This window comes from Vanessa atalanta, chromosome 15 (assembly GCF_905147765.1).
Source record: "Vanessa atalanta chromosome 15, ilVanAtal1.2, whole genome shotgun sequence".
NCBI lineage: Eukaryota > Metazoa > Arthropoda > Insecta > Lepidoptera > Nymphalidae > Vanessa > Vanessa atalanta.
The window spans coordinates 4516538-4536037 of record NC_061885.1 but is presented as its reverse complement, the minus strand read 5'-3'; the positions used below and the strand labels follow the sequence as shown (position 1 = coordinate 4536037).

Below are 19500 nucleotides of genomic sequence, written 5' to 3'. Positions count from 1 at the left end.
ATATGTGTATGACGTGTTAACACAAGTAGAAAACCACCCTTCCATCTGTATGTATGTGACACGTCGTTCGAGTGGGTAAGCGTATTAATAGTCACGTGTAGTGCGCGCTAGACTTTTCACGTGAATAGTTAATTTCGTACGTCTATCAAATCCGTCTTATTCTATTACTTATACTTAGATATAATAAAACGTTCAATCGCTTAATAAAGAGAATAATTTATAGCTCAACAATAGTAAAGTATATAAAAGTCTGAGGTCTGTCTTAGATCTTTGGTAAAAGTAGGAATAATAGTACTTTCGAGAAGAAGGCCTTACTGCTTAGTATTTTTATAATATAAAATACTAGAACATTGTAATGAAGGAGTTGTTTTATATAATAATATAATCAAATGAGATATTTAAATTTTTGGAATGGTCCTTTTAAACAAATTTACTTTTTTCAAGAGCGGTTAATATCATTGACTATAGTCCATTGCGCATATAGTGTAAGAGTGTATGAGCAAGTATGGTGCTTTATCGAGACACCAGTGGCAATGTAGGTAAGACTGCCAAATGACTAGCTCCGAGTTTCGTCAAAATACGGGTACGCTTTTTATTTAGATCTTGATTTTGAATCCAAGGGTTAGTCTTAGATAAAATCAAAGATCTAGGTGATGAACGTCGTCAAAATAGAATTAGTTTTACGATAGTGAAATAGTTTAATGAATGACGAGCGACGGTTATCTCTTGATAATGTTATAGGAAATATATGTAAGTTAGGTTAAATGAAGGTTTACATTATTACAAAAAAAAACCTTTTTGTAGTGACATTATTAAAATGACCACTTATTCTATTAAAAACAAATTAGCGTAAAAAATATATTCAATTTAATCCTTCCAAATCTAATTACTGTAAGCAGTGAAGAGGCTAATAATTTTAACTACCTACTAAGTTTGAATTTTTGTATTGAATATATTCCTCTCCCCTCTATGTAATCAATAATAATAAACTAATATTTCATTTTCAAAATTAGGTTTCTTAATTTAAGACTTGAATGAGCTCAAGGAAAGCAATAAATTTTCATGTTCGAGTTATTTTAATACCGAATTTTGTAACCTTAGTTTTTCCACCATAATCATTACGCTAGACCGACCACCTAGTAATCTGAAGGTCGTAGATATAATCCTGACTCCTTGGATTGTACCGTTTAAAATAAAAATAAGACATTATAATGTACTACGATCTTACAATAACAAACTTGTTGAATGTGAGTGCAAAATGACTTATCTACTCTACTCTATCGTAGAATAGAATTAAATGAAATATATTTCGATTGTTATCGCTGTCATTGCACTTATCTTCTCTTATTAAATAATTAAAAATTAAAAAGTCCTCTTTGCGTCGCTATATCAATCTAATCTATCAAATCTATATAGACTGTAATGGAGGACGACGATTCCCGGCATAGAAACAAGATTTATTCTCTATATTATGTTTGTTCTTTAATATAAACGTTTAATAATCTTTATTCTAGATATATAATGTATGTAAGGTCTAATTTAGTATGAAGTCATACTAACTAACTGATGTAAACTTTGATTACCTTAAAATGTGTCGCGTGTTACGACGTAGTTATCTTCTATTGCTAAGAGCAATCACGATCGCAATATGCTTTGTTCGTAATAAAACCTAAGTACGTTCCACAAGAAATAGTCGTTTTTATTTTAAAATATTTATATAATATTTACTTGAATAAAATGGTAAATTGCAATCGCCGTTTGATGGTTTTGTGCGTAGGCGAAATATGCAGAGGGATTTGTTTAAAAATAACTACTGCATTTGACATTTGTTATTACTAAATCTAATGTTCAAAGCTCATTTTATACCACATTATTTAAGGTAATCGTTTCTGGCATGAATTGGCTTTTAATAAAGTGCGTTTGCCTTATAATTAGTAACAAAACAAAACACTGAATAAAATATTAATAAGAAAAGTGAATATGAATACTACATCGACTCACAATTAGGAAGAAGTTGTAGTATTGTAATAAAAATTGTTTTGTTATATAGTTTGAACTTGGTGGTAGGGCTTAGCGTAAGGAGCTGGGCACAAGAGACATATTATGTCTCTTGGGCCCAGCTCTTATCTCCCAAGGTTGGTGGCACATTGATATAAGGAATGGTTAATATTTCTAACAGCGCTAATGTCTATATACGTCGGTGACCACTTACCATCAGGTGGTTCATTTTGCCATCTCTCTATATTTTTAAAAAGGTAGACAGCAAATGGGTCACCTGGTGATATATATTATATTCCTCTTCTGAAATTACTTTGGCTCACTCAGCATTCAAACCGGAACTGAGCAATACAGAGTATTGTTATACCACCCAGACAGGCCTGCACGAAGCCGTCGCCAGTACTTTAAGTTTTCGCTACAAAATAATTGCGGTTGTTTTTATATTTTTTTATGTTTCAGCTTTAATAATAAAATAGCATTATCTAATTAATTACATTTAGAAAGTTTGTTCCTGATATTGCGTGACGACGGCAAGCACTTCATTGTATTCCCTAGCAACGTGGTCTACACGTGTTTATGAATCGTTTTAATTTCGTCCTCTTTGAAGGGCATTTGATTTCGAAACGAGGCTACAGCTCTGTTGGAGATTGTACGAGAGAAGTTCTGTAGTTGACATTTCTCTTGCAAAGCATCGTGTGTAAACGACTTCAATGTTAATGTTGCCATTATTTGTAGAACATTGAATTTAAATAGAATTGCTAGAATTGTTTCGGTGTCACATCAAAAATATTAGTTATGTATTACGTAACATATATTTGCTTGAAATAATTAAAGTTTTTAAAGGAAAGTAATAAAATGTCACACCGCGTTCTAAATTTGAAATTGATGATTTTTTTTTATAATTAAGATTAGATTACAACGGCAACTTTCCTTAAGATAATTTTGGAAGGAAAACATGACTCCGAGACAGGCTATTATAAATTATTTCCTTTAAACAATAGAATCGGCGTTAGACGTGTGTTAAATATATTTCGTTCGCTAATGTTATTTATAAATGTTTCTCGTAGTTATCAACTACAAGGTTCAATGTTAAACTCACTAAAAATGTCCTGTAGTGTCTCAAGGCGAGGCATTGCGGCGCCTAGTCGCCACTAAGTCGCTCCCAAACACTTAGCCTCATTCTTCAAAACATGAACCGAACATTTATCATTGCAAATGCCTGTAAGAATCTAAATGTCCTTAATGTTATTGCTAAACGTCTGTTGGTTAGAAAATTACACACATTCATAACAAATCTACCTATACATTTTAATGAGTACATACATTCAAAGTGTTTTCACTTAGACAGTCATACTTAGAAATTACTTTATTAAAGAAAATAAATAAAGGATGTTTTTCTATTTACGCCTAATAAGATAAGCTTTATCTGTACTTATAAATTAGAAGACGAATTTTTGTAATAACTAACTGAAACAACTACTAACCCAAAATACGTAACACTTATTACACCAGAACATGCAGCGCGTTTCGGAGAATGTTTCGGTATACAATATTAGGAGCTGCGCTTCGCAATTTCACTCTCTTTAAATTTAGACTATTAATGAGTTAATTGTGAATAAGTTCTTGTAAACATCAACAAACTGTTTCGGAGAGAAAAAAAGGGCTTCTTAATTGGAATTCCACTTGTTAATAATAATTGATTATTAATCAAAAAAGCTAAACAGTAAAGTGCCAAGTCTTCTCTCAATATCGATTTTAATAAATAAAATATGATGATAGCTATAACTATTAACTTTACACTTACACGTGCATTACGACAATTTACATACAAGGTTTGTTTAGGTCACAAATAGGTTTTACTGTAATTATTACATACGGATAGATGTAATACACACTAATAAATATACGCACCGTCTTTGTATGAGGTTGTTTTAACTAAAACAAATGCCCAATGCCTTGGCATTGCCATTAAACAACGACTTCGGTAGCTATACTTATCAGCATGGTGAATGTTAGATTCGAAACGGTTAATAATTTGAGCGCGAGCCACAACTCAATAAATCTTTACACGCATAATACTTTAGCTTGAGTCAAATGTAAGGTGTATTCTTAAATATTATGTTGAAACAGTGGGACCGTAAAGTTATATGAGTAAACGTGTTTTACCAATTAAATCATATCTATGAGGTGAAACGAGTTTGACGATGACTTCCCTCAAGCATGGAGTGAACCTGAGCCGGCGTGCATGTAGGCCTTACATCAAGTTTTTGGCTGCTGCTGCTTTCCTGGCTGTTGCGGTAGCCAGTCCTATCGAAGTGAGTATATCTTTTTTTTATATTACCTATATATGTATTTGTGTAGTGTAGTTTGTCAAACGACCGTTACTTTAATGCCTTAACCCATACTGTCTTCTCTTATCAAATTAACAATATTAATTATTTTTTTCTCATTTTAAATTGTGTTAATATCTACCGTTAATACGAACCAATTTTCAAGTAAAGACGTCTTGAAGAAAAATCACATTGAAATATTACGTTAGATATGTAAGGAAATTGTACATATTAAAAGCATGTTAAAAATAATGTACCTATAGTTTTGAGGAATTATTTTATGCATTGTACCTACACATGCAACTTTATGTGTTTCAACATTTAAAATCGTGGGTGCATTTCGCTGATATATTTTCATGTACATTCTAGAGACTTTATTTTATTAAAAGATGAAAATATTTTTGTTCACGTTTATTTTTAAAGACAAACAGCTAATGAAAGATAATAAATTCAAGGTCAAAATATTTTGAAATGTATATACATGCATGTAATTGATTTCTTATTCGCAATATCAATGAAAATTACTTTTTAAATCTAAATAAGTTTAGAATTCACGGATCATTACAGTAATCGATTAGATTACCTTTGATTTGTGTAAAATTATGCCAATACCAGCAATATATAAGTTACTATGTAACCATTACATAAGAGCGAATATTTATGTTATCTCTTGTTACAATCTCAATATATATTCCGTAATGTATGTTTACGGATTTGAGAAATAGTGATACTCATAATATTGGTTTACAAGGAACAAATACAAGCTAATTACGCCTGTTTTTTGACTTCATAGTCAGTAATATCCCAGAAACGTACAAAATGCTTTTGTTGCGAAAGAAAAACAATGTAACAGAATACGTGCTAAAGGTGATTGCAATTAATAAATATAATTAGTCAGGTCATGTTTGATAGCAAACTTTGAGAATAAGTGATTGTCTCCTGCCTATTGATTTTGTTATATTGAACATATAATGTAATAAATAAGAATTAGACAAACAAAAACCTGTTTTTTTTCGCGAGTTCAGGTCAGGGTATTTTCTTTCCGAAACCGGTGGTAGATTTTAATTTGACAATCAATAAGTAAGTATAGTGTTTTTCAGAGTACATATTTCATTTACATTCTTAATAAGCTCATGGGACGATCAATACACTATTATATTTAATGATAAAATGAACATAAACTAAAGATTAGATCGATCGACAGCATGATAATGTAGAGCAATTTATGAAGCAATTAACACTAAACAATAAAAGTCCTACTTGCTTGGTAAAGACGTATTTTCCTCCTTAAAATTAAAGTTTTAAAGTTTACTCCTCTACGCTGCTCTAATGCATTGTAACTGCGTTTTGCATATAATAATAGTATTAAACCTCTGTAATGGAGTGTGCGAAGGTAATAGTAATAAATACTATACCGCTCCACAGTAATAAATTTCACTTCTGGGTTCAGGCGTTCTATTGGCTTGGAGCTTAATCTACCACGCTGCCCTACTGCGGATTGATCGATACATTTAAAGAACACGTGGCAGGATTTCAACCGACACAATATGTTTCCTGCATGCTTAATGCATTGACATTTTATGTTGACGAACACGATACATTTTTGATCGCGGACTAATTATAAACACAAATTAAATGATTTGATTTCAATAAAAATCAGTTTAATAAATATTTATAGAAATACACGACCACATACAACACCTGTAGGTCAATTAACTGCTGCGTTAGACTAACTATAATTATATTTGATTATGGTGGCAAGTTTGTACGACTGCAAAAAGTGAGGATGCAGGTTCGAATGCCACGGTTTTCCTGTCTAGAAGTTCTCAATAGTAGCCCGTAGATGTTTGCAGTTACACTTCCGTGCCTGATAAATACTTAATCAGGTCGTCCCGCACTTCATTTCTCTCCGATTGACTTCCTATCGAACTTTATATTTATTGAGCTTATAGTTTATTCTGTTTAGTTCGATGCTGAGAATTGATTAGAAAATGATTTCAAAGGAATTATTAAAATAATCTTAACGTAATTTTTAAGATATAATGTCCAGTTTTGGAATAAAGTTCCCTTATTTATGTCTCATCCTCGCTCATGTTGGATTTGGTTGTGAACAAACTTGAGTTCACCTTTGCTTTTTAGTATTATTTGTCTTATACCTGTTGATTCAAACCATTGCTGATTTGCGGTAGATTAAATAATGGGATCTATGCAGATTCGGGTTTGGTTTGGCCTTACCGATAAAAATCAATGTGATAAATGCATTAATATAAAAAAACTAAATAGAAACTGAGCCAAGATAGCTCAGCTTAAAAAAGAAAATGTATAAAATTGGGGACTCAAACCCACACAACCTTGTGGCAAAGAATTTCTAGTGCTCGGCGGTGAAGGAAAATTTCTTGAGGAACCTCCTTGTGTCGGAAAAAAATCTGCCAAACGTGTAACCATCCAAATCGTAGAAACAGCATGGTTGAATAAACTCTAAATCTTCTCCATTCCAAAGAAGGTGATCTTACAACAGCAGTAAGAAACCTATAGACTTTTAACAAAACGAATATATACTTATAAATTCTAATATTATGTAGGTACTGGTAAAGGTAAAATTCTTTCTGGTGGTCTTAAAGATTAAAATAGAAAAATGGTTTTGTTTTCTAATATTATTTATTCTTGAAGTATTGTATACTTGTCGCTATACCGTTCATAAAATTGCAAGAGCTTATTGGGTGTAAAATGTATAAAGATAAGTCTAATGAATATCTATTGCCAAGGTCACATAAACCGGCAAAGTGTCTGCAGAAAGGTCAAGATACAATCTGCAGCTGGCAAGAATTCAGCCTCACTCCGCAGAATTTAAACAATGGTTTAAATAAGTTACCAAAATTATGGATAACGATCTATACTTTATATATCGCATTGATGATGTTTTTTAATAATTTTTTTTTTGTTTTTAACTTAGACTGTAAAATTTCATGAATTAAAAGCATCGTTAAATGTTGTAGCATGATAACAGATAACCTATTCATATTTAATACGAAGAGCGTTTTCACATACAAAAATATAAGGAGAGCAGGGCAGGTGTTTAGTGGCCAATGCGTTAAATCAAGATTTAAGCTATTTTTATTTCAAATTTCAATCAAAATCGAAATAAGTTCAATTTTTTTGCGTGATAAATTAACAAATCCAACTATCTTCATAAACTTTTGCTTTTATTATATAAGTAGGTTAGAAAATAATTTAATGTAAAAAGAGATTAAAATGAAATACCTACAAAATAAAATGAATATCTACATATGTTCACTTGTGGTAGTTGCTGATAATATAAATTAAATAAAAACATATATTTAAAGGTTAGCTTTATTTTTATTATCCTATAACATTAAGCTTTAATAGCTGTATAAGATGAAACTGAAAATCTGTTTTTGTACGTTATAAAAAGACTCTTTTTTTTCTTATCGTTATAAGTTTCTTGGCGAAAGTACTTAGGTTAGACAAAATATATATTTGTATATAATAAAAGTTATCGTTGCACTTATTGTTATCATGTTGAAAATGAAAATGAAAAATGAAATTGAAAATGAAAACTTACTAATGGAGGTAAATAAAAAAAAAACTTTACTTTTACTAACAGTGTTCCTTTATCAAATCTAATGAAAATATTATTTATTCAAGTAGTCTCATAAAATCACTTTTGAATCGTCATGTTACAGTACGCATTTCGTACAAACACGTAAAGCTACCACGGTTCGTAAAGTAGATTCTTCCGAGTAGAACTGAAATCAGGATATTCAGTAGTTTCAACAACAATAAGTACCAATAAATACTAAGTCCACGTTGAAATGAAATGATGAAAAAATGTTTACTGTGAAATATAACAAATATAATAGCAAATATTTAAAAGTGATTACCTGTATGTATGAATTATGAACAATTCAAATGAAATGAATTGTTAAAAATGAATTAATTAAATTTCATATATTCATAATATATATAATATAAAGACTAATTGAAAGCTGTTATTTTTAAACTAAACTGCCTTTGTAGTTACCATATAAATATCATTTTGTAAAAGTTATGATATAGTTAAACAGTAAGTTTATATGGTGCAATTTTTTTTAAAGAAACTGTATTATAGAATGTAGATTTTAACAAGAACTTATCTTTGGGATAGAGATCAGCGTTAGCGTCACCATGAAATCCAACCACTGTAAATATCATGGGCCCACACGAGCGCTTCAAAAGAGACGACACTGCTTATAGAAACAAGTGACAAATAGCCTAGTTTCTCTGCTCACAAAGTATAGCCTCTTCAATAAAAAAGTATTTTAAAAAGCGGTATAATATTAGCGAAGATATCGAGTAGGTATACGCTGTCGTGAGATTTGTGTTACAAAATAAGTACAAGCATAAATCTTTCGTCTTTCAAATGAAACATCATTATAGGAATTGGGAAAAAAATAAAGCTCGATCTAATTCGTCGAAAAGTTTTTTTTTTTTTTTAATTGATATTGACAGTTAATAAAAACACTCAATTAACAGAGTGTTAAGGAGTGGTATTAATATTATGAAACGATATAAAAATGTTTAAAGAGTCTAAAGTTTCATTGTTATTCTTTAATTTGTTAAGTATCTTCGAGATATTTAATAAATTGTATTGGATTGGTTCCTTATTATATGGTATTGAAAAAATATAATTAATTGATTATACCTGTCAGTCAAATGTTTACGTTAGGTATACCCACTAAATAATTTCGTTCAAGTCTACGATAGAACCGATCAAAATCAATCCAAAATTATAGATCGTTAAAAAATAATGTTTTTTTAGCCGACAACGTATATCCGCAAAATTAGTATGATTGTGATATTTCGATATTCAATTCTCAGTTTAATGGCTTTTAGTTGTACCAACAGGGCACAGATTATTTATTATTTCGATATTAAATCCATAAAATTCAATGACATGACAGTTCAACGGGCGGCCATGTTTGACGTTTATGGGTGCGTTCAGAAAATGTGTTCCAAATAATAATTTCGTACTGGGGTAGTTAGTATATTTAGATTTGCTTAGTTTTATTTATTTTACCCGAGCGGGTTTTTATCTAGTACCCATTATATTTAATACCTATATTATATTTTTGTATGTCTTATACTATTAAACTCGATGGCAAAAAGCCATGACTAATATTAATACATTGTTTTAAATGTACGCTTAAATATCTTCTCAGAAGATCAATACCCTATTAGTTTTGTATATTAGCAAATATAATCAAAGCCGGATTTTGGGGATAACAACAGAGAATGAAGTACGTTTTTCCATTATATGTTAACAAAAAATTTATTGATAAAAATAAACGAATTTTACAAAAAAAAAAAAACACTTTTCAATGAGTTCATTTTAGCGCTATTGCATTGATTTAGATATTTAAATCGCTGGAAAAGGTTGCTTAAGTTTTGTTTCAAAATGATTCGTTAACTTAAAATTTTATATAACAAAATCGGTAACTAATTCGTATTTGTAAATATATTTGTTTATTGTTATAACAAGGAGTTTAAAAATAAAAAGAAACAAATTAATGTAATGTTATTTCTTATATATTTCTAGAGCACTACAAAACAGAGTCCGTCCATAACAGTCGATGGGATCTCCACGTATCCAGGGCTCGGTTTCGGGCCCATGGGCCCGGTGGCTCCGCTGCCAGGAGAGCCGCCAGGCACTCAGCTACGACAACAACAGGAAACGACGACGGAAACCACGACCACCGCCAAACCAAAGAAGGAAAGGACATTTGTTATAGCGGCCGTGGAATTCCACAGGGTGGAGACCCCGTTTCTAATTGGCGTTTGGATTTTCTTTGCCAGTCTCGCTAAAATAGGTAGGACTCTTCTACATTCTTATTTAATATAGTATGTGTATTTTGAATACAGTGACAGTTGAAATCAATTTCTATTACGATTATTAGAATATAACAATATTTAATTTAATGATCATTTATTATGTAAATAAATGAAGTCCGTCTGATCATGTGGGCATTCTTACGTCGATTTGGATAAAATTGAATTATGAGCATTGCTTTAAACCAATATTTAGAAACATTATTCACTTGACACTGACAGATTGTGTGAATCGGATGTATTCCGTCGTATGATTTAAAATGTTATCTGGTTTTATAATCAAGCAGAATCATACGCAAATGACGATATTAGTTAATAGTAGTTTCGCATTAGATGCTATTTATATCGACACGTGCAGAGTATCAGCCGTTAGTACGTGTAGGTCATTCATGTTGTAGACAGAATTAGAACAATGAAAATAGCAACACATTAATTACTTTTAAGAGCTTGTAGTCAAGACGTATCACTTACAGGATGCGACTCGCGGTAACTTCAGCGCTTTCTACGTAACTTTCAAGTATAAACTCGCTTTAAGCTACAACGTTATAGCACTTATGTAGAATACAAATATAATAGGTAGGTTTTCATAAAATTATATTTAAAGGCATTTGTGTAATTTCTACATATTTTTATATAAGAAACCCAATATTATAAAAACTATTTACATTAGAATCTATATACTTTTATCTCAACATCGATCGTTGAATATTTTTTAATTTCACGCTCATTGTAAAGCCGAAGCAATTATAAATCTACAGAAATTTAACTAGAACTTAAGTCAAAAGAAAAAACTGTTTTATTTTGCATTTCACATTAGACACTGTTATTAATGCTCGCCATAATTCAAATTTAAAATTGAAACATAAAATTATATTAATCTGTGGTCTGTAATTTTTACTTTAATATCAATAGTATAAAAAAAAATGATCGATTTTGTCTTTAGTGCAATGATGTTCTAGTAAGTAGTTTATTAGAATATCATTGCTTTAGTGCATCTCTTGCAAAAATAAAAAAAAAACATTTTATAAAAACTCATTTTCTACTACTCAAATACATATTGGGTGGAAAAGCTTTTGAAATAATAAGGCAACATGTACTTTTTATGCATTGTTATGTATAAATGAGATTTGAACAATAAATATTGTGTATTTTTTTTATAAGATAAGGACAGCTTAAGAACTCGAATGCCATGTATATTTTGAGCGTTGCCTGGACTTTTTTTGTCGTCTAACAGTAAATACATTTTTGCGTTTTCCTTTTAATAAGCTTCTTCGATGTTTGGTCTTGCTCACACTTACATGTGAAAGGCTATTAATTCTATCATTCTTGGTAACTTTTTGGCTGATTCTTTTAGATACTGGTAGGTAATATGCTAATATTTGATTTGTGCAAGGTTTACCTGTAGGAACAGTTACAAAAGGAGATGCTGTTGATTTTGGACTAAAATCAGTATACACCCTACCAGTTTGTTTCCCATGTGATGGACAATCAGCATCAATTTCCAAAGAAGAAGTTGTAAAAATTGACATAGACATTTCTTCGCCAGAAAAAGGATGTGTATATTTATCTTCATATCGTAGAGTATGAAATTTATTGGAATATTTTCCAGTTTTGCTTATTGACTTTAAGTTAAATGAATTGCTAGATGTCTTTGAATAAAGCAATGAATCTCGGGGAGAAAAAACCTTATTTCTAAATTGACAACCCACGTCTCTAATATATACAATTGCATCGACGCTTGCTTTGTCTTTTAGATTAATATTTGGTATGCACTTGCAATCAATACAATCGTATTGACAAGATTTACTAGCCGTACAACACTTACATGGCATTGGACTAGGAAAATAAGGTGATAATGTTGGTGATATGCAAGTCATTTTAGGGTTCAAGGAAAATCTGGGCGAATATTCGCTAAAATACTCGCACGTATTCTGTGTTGTATTATAATGTTGGTCTTCAGTGGTGATGAGCGATTCACCTTGATAAGCGGACATATATCTTTGTTGTGGACTACAATCAGTGCTAATAATCTCCTCATTTTTATTTAAAATGTCATCATAATAAAAGTTTTTAGCAAAAGGCACGCATAGAGGCAAATTAATACATCGAGGGTGGTGCAAGCAAGGCGGTATAAATTCACAATTATTTTTAAGAACATTTGCTCTTTGACAGGACGGCACAACAATGCATGGTGGGTGATGCCTACAAGCTTTTGTTATTCTTATCATTTTTGTGTTATTCCTTATTGTAGATACGTTTTCTACACATTTCGAATTTGTGTATGTTTCAGTAGGCAAAATTTGACAAACTGGTATCATTTCGCAAGGCGGACTGTGACTGCAGATATCATTATTCTCTTTGTTAATAATATTTTCTTTCAAATTAATATTTTCATTTAAAGGAGAGTTATTTGGCTTCACATAATCTTCCTCTTCTGTAGTGCTTAAAATTTCAACTTTTTCTTTACATTTTGGACAAATTATGTGCTTTTTAGATTTAGATTTAACTTTAATGTAATTTACTCTTGTTGTACTAACTACATTCTGCTTAGGTACAGTTTTGTGTTCCATATCACATTTTTCTATTGTTTCAGTAACATTAATATTTATAGGTTTACTGCCATGATTTTGATCACACTTAGAAATTTTCAATTTACCCTTTTTATTTTGTTTTATCAAATCAGACGCAAATTTTGTAGTACTAGTAATTTGATCGGCTACTGTTAGACATTTGTTATTTTTAGCCAGTTCAGTCAGAGACTTTTTATCTGTACATGGACAAGCATACGAAAATAATTGACATGGACAAGGGTCTTCAGTACGCTTCCCACGGTCTTTCTTCTTCGATATTTTTTCTTTTTGTTCTGGTTTGTCATAATCCGTATGATATTTAGAGTACGACCAAAATTTTTGCTTTCGATCGTGTTTACGTTTGGCAAAAAGATTTGCATCATAGTATGCATCATCGTTGTCATTAAGACAAATATCCGAAGATAGTTTTGGTTTATTTAAGCGTTTCTTCTTTACTTTTTTAACATTTATATGAAAACTATCCTGTAGACGTAACTTTGGTTGAATCAAAGTGGAACATTTTTGAACAATAGCTTCCGATTTACCACTAAATCCACTTAAATTTGTTTTATCGCTCACGTTAATATTATTGTTTAAAACTGCTAGTTGAGGGATACAATGATACGAGTGTCTTTTAATTATTGTATCCAAGTCATAAAAAAAGGTGCTGGATGATCTTATAACGGATTTGTCACTGCTATTTTTATTTAAAGCATGATATTTTTCACTTGTAACGTAAGGTGTTTCTATAAAAGTAGATTCATTGCTATATGAATTTCTTTTATTATTGTAATTGCAACAATCTCTGTTGTTTTGTGGAACATACACATTTTTTCCTTTTTGAGTATGATAAACATTATGAAACTTTCTAGGAGCAAAAATGTCTACTAAGTTTGTTAAGGATTTTATATGATTTCTTTTTAAGTTGAATGAATTATTCATATCTTAAATCGTTGTAAAACATTTAATGAAAAACAAACTATATCATTATCAAATTTTAACTCGTCTCGAAGCCACTTGGAAATTTTACAAATCTTTCAATGTTTTTAAGTAAATATTTTATAATTCAATATTTTGATATTGACACTGACTTATATATTAAGTCACAAATTTCTATCAGTAGCTCTATGGCTAAAGTGAAATAAAAGCGGCATATAAGACTTTTCTTTGTATTATTTATGAATCAGATAATATAAAATAATATGATAATTAATTAAATTTATGAGAATGATAAAATATGTATGAAAACTGATCAGTATTTCTTAATAAGATTATAAATGCAAATATAATATTTTTCAAACACATTTGAAAGAATACCTTTTGCATTTAATAGCATTTACCCGCTTATAATTTTTACTTTGTATAATATATAATTTAGTGGGATACCTCTATGTTTAATATATTTTTAAATTAAAAAAGGAAAATGTTATTTCAAATTTAGCATTTGATAATGATGAAAAAACATTATACTGCGCTTTACGATTAACGTAGGTGGCAAACCTGATGCATATGTAGTAAGTAGGTAGTTAATACGTAATAAACTTTTAAACAAATATAACATTATACTATACGTCTCATATGTAAGTCTAATACTATCGAAGACATATTAGGTCACAAAATATTTACCCACACTGAGTATTGTATGGAGCTTCATTTATTTATATTCAATGTGCCTTTTTATTTCAGGGTTTCACATGGCACCAAAATTGTCTAAAATGTTTCCGGAATCATGTTTGCTTATCTTTGTTGGAGTTTTAATTGGTGCTCTTCTTTTGAGTACTCACAGTGTCCATGTTCAGCCGCTCACACCTGACACGTTCTTTCTCTACATGTTGCCGCCAATTATATTAGACGCTGGATATTTTATGCCTAATAGATTATTCTTCGACCATCTCGGAACTATTCTGCTGTTTGCCGTAGTTGGTACCGTGTTCAATACTTTAACAATAGGTACGTTGGTTTTACGTATGATAAATACAAAAGTATACACGTACTTTTTAAACGTGATTTTGTTGTTAGTAACAAACGTCTTTTTATTAATTTTTAGATATTTATATAATATTTTATATTACTATTGATGCAAAGTAATCTTTGATATTGTATAAATACATATATTATTATTATTTCATGTGTTTTACAGTTTTGTAATTTGTACAATAATAATTATTTGTTAATAGGTGCGTCTTTATGGGCTTGTGGTCAAACTGGAATGTTTGGATGTACAACGCCATTACTGGACATGTTGTTATTTGGAGCACTGATCTCTGCAGTGGACCCAGTTGCAGTTCTTGCGGTTTTTGAAGAAATACATGTGGACGAAGTGCTCTATATCGTTGTATTTGGAGAATCGTTACTTAATGATGCTGTTACTGTAGTATTGTATCATATGTTTGAGGCATATACGTAAGTAAATAACACAGTTATGATGTTGAAAAAGTATCGCAAAACATAATATAAATGACACCATTATTTTGCAGAGAGATGGGTGCATCTCGGCTTATGTATACTGATTTCCTTGCTGGATTTGCATCTTTTCTGGTAGTAGCACTTGGTGGTACTTGCATTGGTGTCATATGGGGCTTTGGTACCGGCCTTGTAACTCGCTTCACTAATGAAGTGAGAGTTATTGAACCCATTTTTATATTCGTTATGGCATATTTAGCATATTTAAATGCTGAAATGTTCCACATGAGCGGAATATTAGCGTGAGTACCATACTTATTCAAAATATATCGTATAAAATGACACTTAAAAATGTAATAAAAAAACTTATCCGCGTAACGTTTTTTATAAGTTAAAGGCTTTTACCATCAGATTGATCAGTATTAACGTGTTTATTTATTTATATTAGTATCACATTTTGCGGGATAACAATGAAGAACTATGTGGAAGGCAATATATCGCACAAATCACACACAACCATTAAATATACTATGAAGATGTTATCGTCTTCATCGGAAACAATTATATTCATGTTCCTCGGTGTGGCGACTGTCAACAACAACCATGATTGGAATACTTGGTTTGTCTTATTGACCATCGTTTTTTGCTCAGTCTTTCGCATAATAGGTGAGACATTAGTATTTAAATTATGAATTACAACATAGCAGTAATTTAATCCGTGTATATTCATATACGTAAAGACGTTCCTAGTAAATATCCCATAAGCGTTTAGGTATTACAACGAATGATTCCCAAAAAGGTTTGGAATTCTTCTATGTTGAGGTTTTCTATACTTATTTTTATTTGAGTATATTTTCTGTTTCCATTAGCTTAATTCAATAATAATCAATAGTCTTAAAGACTTGTGTTTAGACCAATATGGAACTAAATTATAAAATTAAAATGTTTATTTTGTTCTTTTAGGAGTTTATATATTTAGTGCAGTAGCTAATAAGTTCCGTCTGCACAAACTAAATACTGTTGAAAAATTCGTCATGTCATATGGAGGTAAAATATTTTTTTAAATGCATTTATGTAACTTTTACACATATATACACACACATGTATACCTTTATAACAAAATTGAATGACCATTAAAACGTGTTTATTTCTATCTTGCTCCAAACATTTATTACATTATACCATCGACCCATTTAAAATAACTGCCAGTATTTTATACTAGCATGTTTGTTTATGTGTGCAAGCAATAAAAGATTCTATGTAAACAACTACACCCATGGCCTAAATCTACTCTTACTACACAGGTCTTCGAGGCGCGGTCGCATTTGCATTGGTACTATTAATAGACCCAGAAGTAGTGAAACTTCAGCCAATGTTCGTAACAACTACGATTGCAGTCATATACTTTACGGTATTCATTCAAGGAATAACAATAAAACCACTTGTGAAGATATTGAACGTCAAAACTGCAGAGAAGAGAAAGCCAACGATGAATGAACGTATACACGAGAGGGTAAATTTATTTGTATTCAAATTAAAATACATTCTATTCGTTAACCAGATGTGGAAATTTCCTAAATTGCTGTTTAAATCCAGTTCATGGATCACTTGATGGCGGGCATAGAAGATATATCGGGAAAACATGGGAACCATCACATGCGAGATAAATTTAAGAGATTCGACAATAAATTTATAAGACCATTCTTGCTAAGGAACTATCAGGTAATAATTATCAATAAAATGCGTGATCAGTATTGATAGATAAACCTTTATTTGAAATTATTTGATTAAATTCTCAGGGAGCTGAGCCAAAGATTCTAGAGACTTATTCAAAGCTTGCTATGAGAGACGCCATTGAATACATGCAAAGGAATGCCTCGACCATTGGGAACATTTCCGGCGCTGAGTCAATGTCAGCAATCTTTAAGAATTATACTAATTCTAACTTCAATGGAAGGTATTTATTCGATAAAAATACATCAGAATACAATTCCAAAGAATAATATTTATAATATTTGCATAACAACATTTTGATTATTTTCAAAAAAGAAAATGTTTCAGCCCGAGTTTTACTCAATTAGATTCATCAACTTGGAATATCGACATGCAGGAATTGGAATATAATCCGTCCAAAAAGGATTTAACAGACGCTAGAATTCACCATTTGCTTGCAGAAGAACTATGCAAACCATATCGACGCGTAAGTGTTAATAGTTATGTATATATTCACTATCATATCATGGTCAGTTGAATGTAATTCTCCACACCCCAGCTCAGATTGAGTTGTAGAGCAAAAATCGAGAATATGATATTCTGTTTTGTTTCTAATTTCTTATTCAAGACGTTGAGAGTTTCCATTAGGAATTGAGAACAACCATTGCATAGAAAACAGTTTATGCAATGAATATTTCTAATAATAAAAAATAAAACATTTAAATCGAAATTAAAATTAAAATGAATACTCAGAAATCTAAATATTTTGTCTGAGCCCATTAATCAGATGTGCATTTAACGATAAATTTATAAAATCCTTTATTTATCTCCTTATATTTGTCTCCAGCACCGTCGTTTGAGTTACAGTCGACATGCCGTAAACGATCGTGATTTGGGCACACAGGTTAACTACAAAACGCATATGAATATACGCAGACTAGTGGGCGATCGCAAACACCACCATAAGCGCAGTAAGAGAGGCAAGCAAGTGAGTACATAGTGTTTAGTTTATTCGAAGCAGTATGTGTTTAATATTTGGATATGTTACTTTTACGGTCATTGTTTTTTATTAGGAATTTAAACAAAAATCAAAATCAATAAAACCTTTATAAGTCTTGAATATATGAATGAGCTATAGAGTACCTATACGTTAAAAATTATAAAAATAATAGGAAAACTACACGAGTGATACTAATTAATAAATTACTTGCTGGCAGGGCTTTTTGCAAGCCCGTTTGGGTAGATACCATATTCTATCGATTACTGTATTATTTCACATTTATTAATGATTTTTTAATATTTATTATTATCGGTTAATTGCATGTTGATGTTCAAGGTTTTTTTTTTATTACAGGATGGAAAAAATCATGTAACTTTCCCCGAATTCCAGCAAAACGGTTCGGCCAAACAGTTCACGCACGGTAAAAAAAAATATTATAGATTAGGTACTTAATAATTCTTTAATACTAACACGAGTGTCAGTCGCATGCACGTGTGGGATCAGAAATTTTATATTTTTTTGCAGGCACAATTATTCTTCTTTAATTTGCGACCAATTGATTTCTTAGTCGCTTTTTATACTTTTGGTATTACGCTTTTATTTTATAAAATCACAAAGCTTATATTGCAAAATTTTATGTTTTTATATCACACACGCTATATTATGTTGCATACATGTGATCATAACTGTCTTTGATGTGTTTGAATTGAAACATTACGCCCAACACGAATCTATAAGTAAAACTATTTGAATTTGATATGTAAACGGTAATGTCAAGTAAGATTCAATAAATTATAAATGATTTTTAAAATATTTTATATCTATATTAATTATTTCGTGGTTATTAATTTCAATCACAGTCAGTATGTATTGTCAACAGACTACATTGATGAAGTATTGCAAGAGGATGAGGAGCAGCCACGTCGGGAGAATGATGATGGCGGTATAACATTCACTGCAAAATCCCGTAGGTATTTTGCATGTGATACGTCGAATATCCTTATTTTGGATTTGAACATTTCTTTTACTGAATGTTTCTTGAACATTAAATACGTCTGTGATTGACGTTTATCGTTTATAATTCAATTATTTATTAATTTCTTAATATGTTCAAATTCAGATAACCTTGTTGTTGTGGATAAAGTGTTGTTTGCTACTTATTTTACAGTTTACTTTTACTTACTTTAACAAATTTAATTAAAATGTTATGGGATTAACAGATTGGTACGTATTTAAAAACTATAAATAAAACTTTCTTCCGACACAGATATTTATATGGGAATGATAGCATGTTGAAAATGACGATTTATAAATTATTTTTTAACGATTAAATTAAAAGTTATTATGAAATCAAACCGATAGCTTAGTCGCTTGTATTTTGATGCGCGTGTGTCTTCATTTTATACATTTAATTGACTAATTATACCTACAAAAACGCTAAGTTTGCTAGTATGAATTCTGTGACGTAACCCTTTTATACGTATTTTTCACTTGCTCATATCCGCTTTTTACCATTTTTTTGTGTTTGATCGTCGTTTTCTTCCCTTCTGGCAACTTCATGTGGCACCGCAAACTAACAAATACTCTCGAAAACTGGCGA

The 19500-nt window shown here is 30.7% G+C and overlaps 1 protein-coding gene across 10 annotated transcripts in view; it reads left to right on the top strand.

Moving 5' to 3' along the window:
• LOC125069092 (sodium/hydrogen exchanger 3) overlaps positions 1 to 19500 on the top strand; it is a 36570-nt gene that overhangs the window by 13029 nt on the left and 4041 nt on the right. For 4 of the 10 annotated variants that reach the window (XM_047678453.1, XM_047678452.1, XM_047678444.1 and 1 more), the window contains exons 2-15: positions 4083 to 4313; positions 9925 to 10195; positions 14471 to 14734; positions 14962 to 15187; positions 15262 to 15489; positions 15636 to 15853; positions 16151 to 16234; positions 16492 to 16700; positions 16784 to 16909; positions 16987 to 17144; positions 17237 to 17387; positions 17748 to 17888; positions 18255 to 18321; positions 18781 to 18867. In XM_047678453.1, the coding sequence (XP_047534409.1) occupies positions 4203 to 4313; positions 9925 to 10195; positions 14471 to 14734; positions 14962 to 15187; positions 15262 to 15489; positions 15636 to 15853; positions 16151 to 16234; positions 16492 to 16700; positions 16784 to 16909; positions 16987 to 17144; positions 17237 to 17387; positions 17748 to 17888; positions 18255 to 18321; positions 18781 to 18867 (2341 nt within the window). In that variant the 5' untranslated portion in view covers positions 4083 to 4202. Of the gene's footprint in view, positions 1 to 4014; positions 4314 to 9924; positions 10196 to 14470; positions 14735 to 14961; positions 15188 to 15261; positions 15490 to 15635; positions 15854 to 16150; positions 16235 to 16491; positions 16701 to 16783; positions 16910 to 16986; positions 17145 to 17236; positions 17388 to 17747; positions 17889 to 18254; positions 18322 to 18780; positions 18868 to 19500 lie in introns of all 10 variants that reach the window. The other 6 variants (XM_047678446.1, XM_047678449.1, XM_047678450.1 and 3 more) reach the window with 3 other exon arrangements.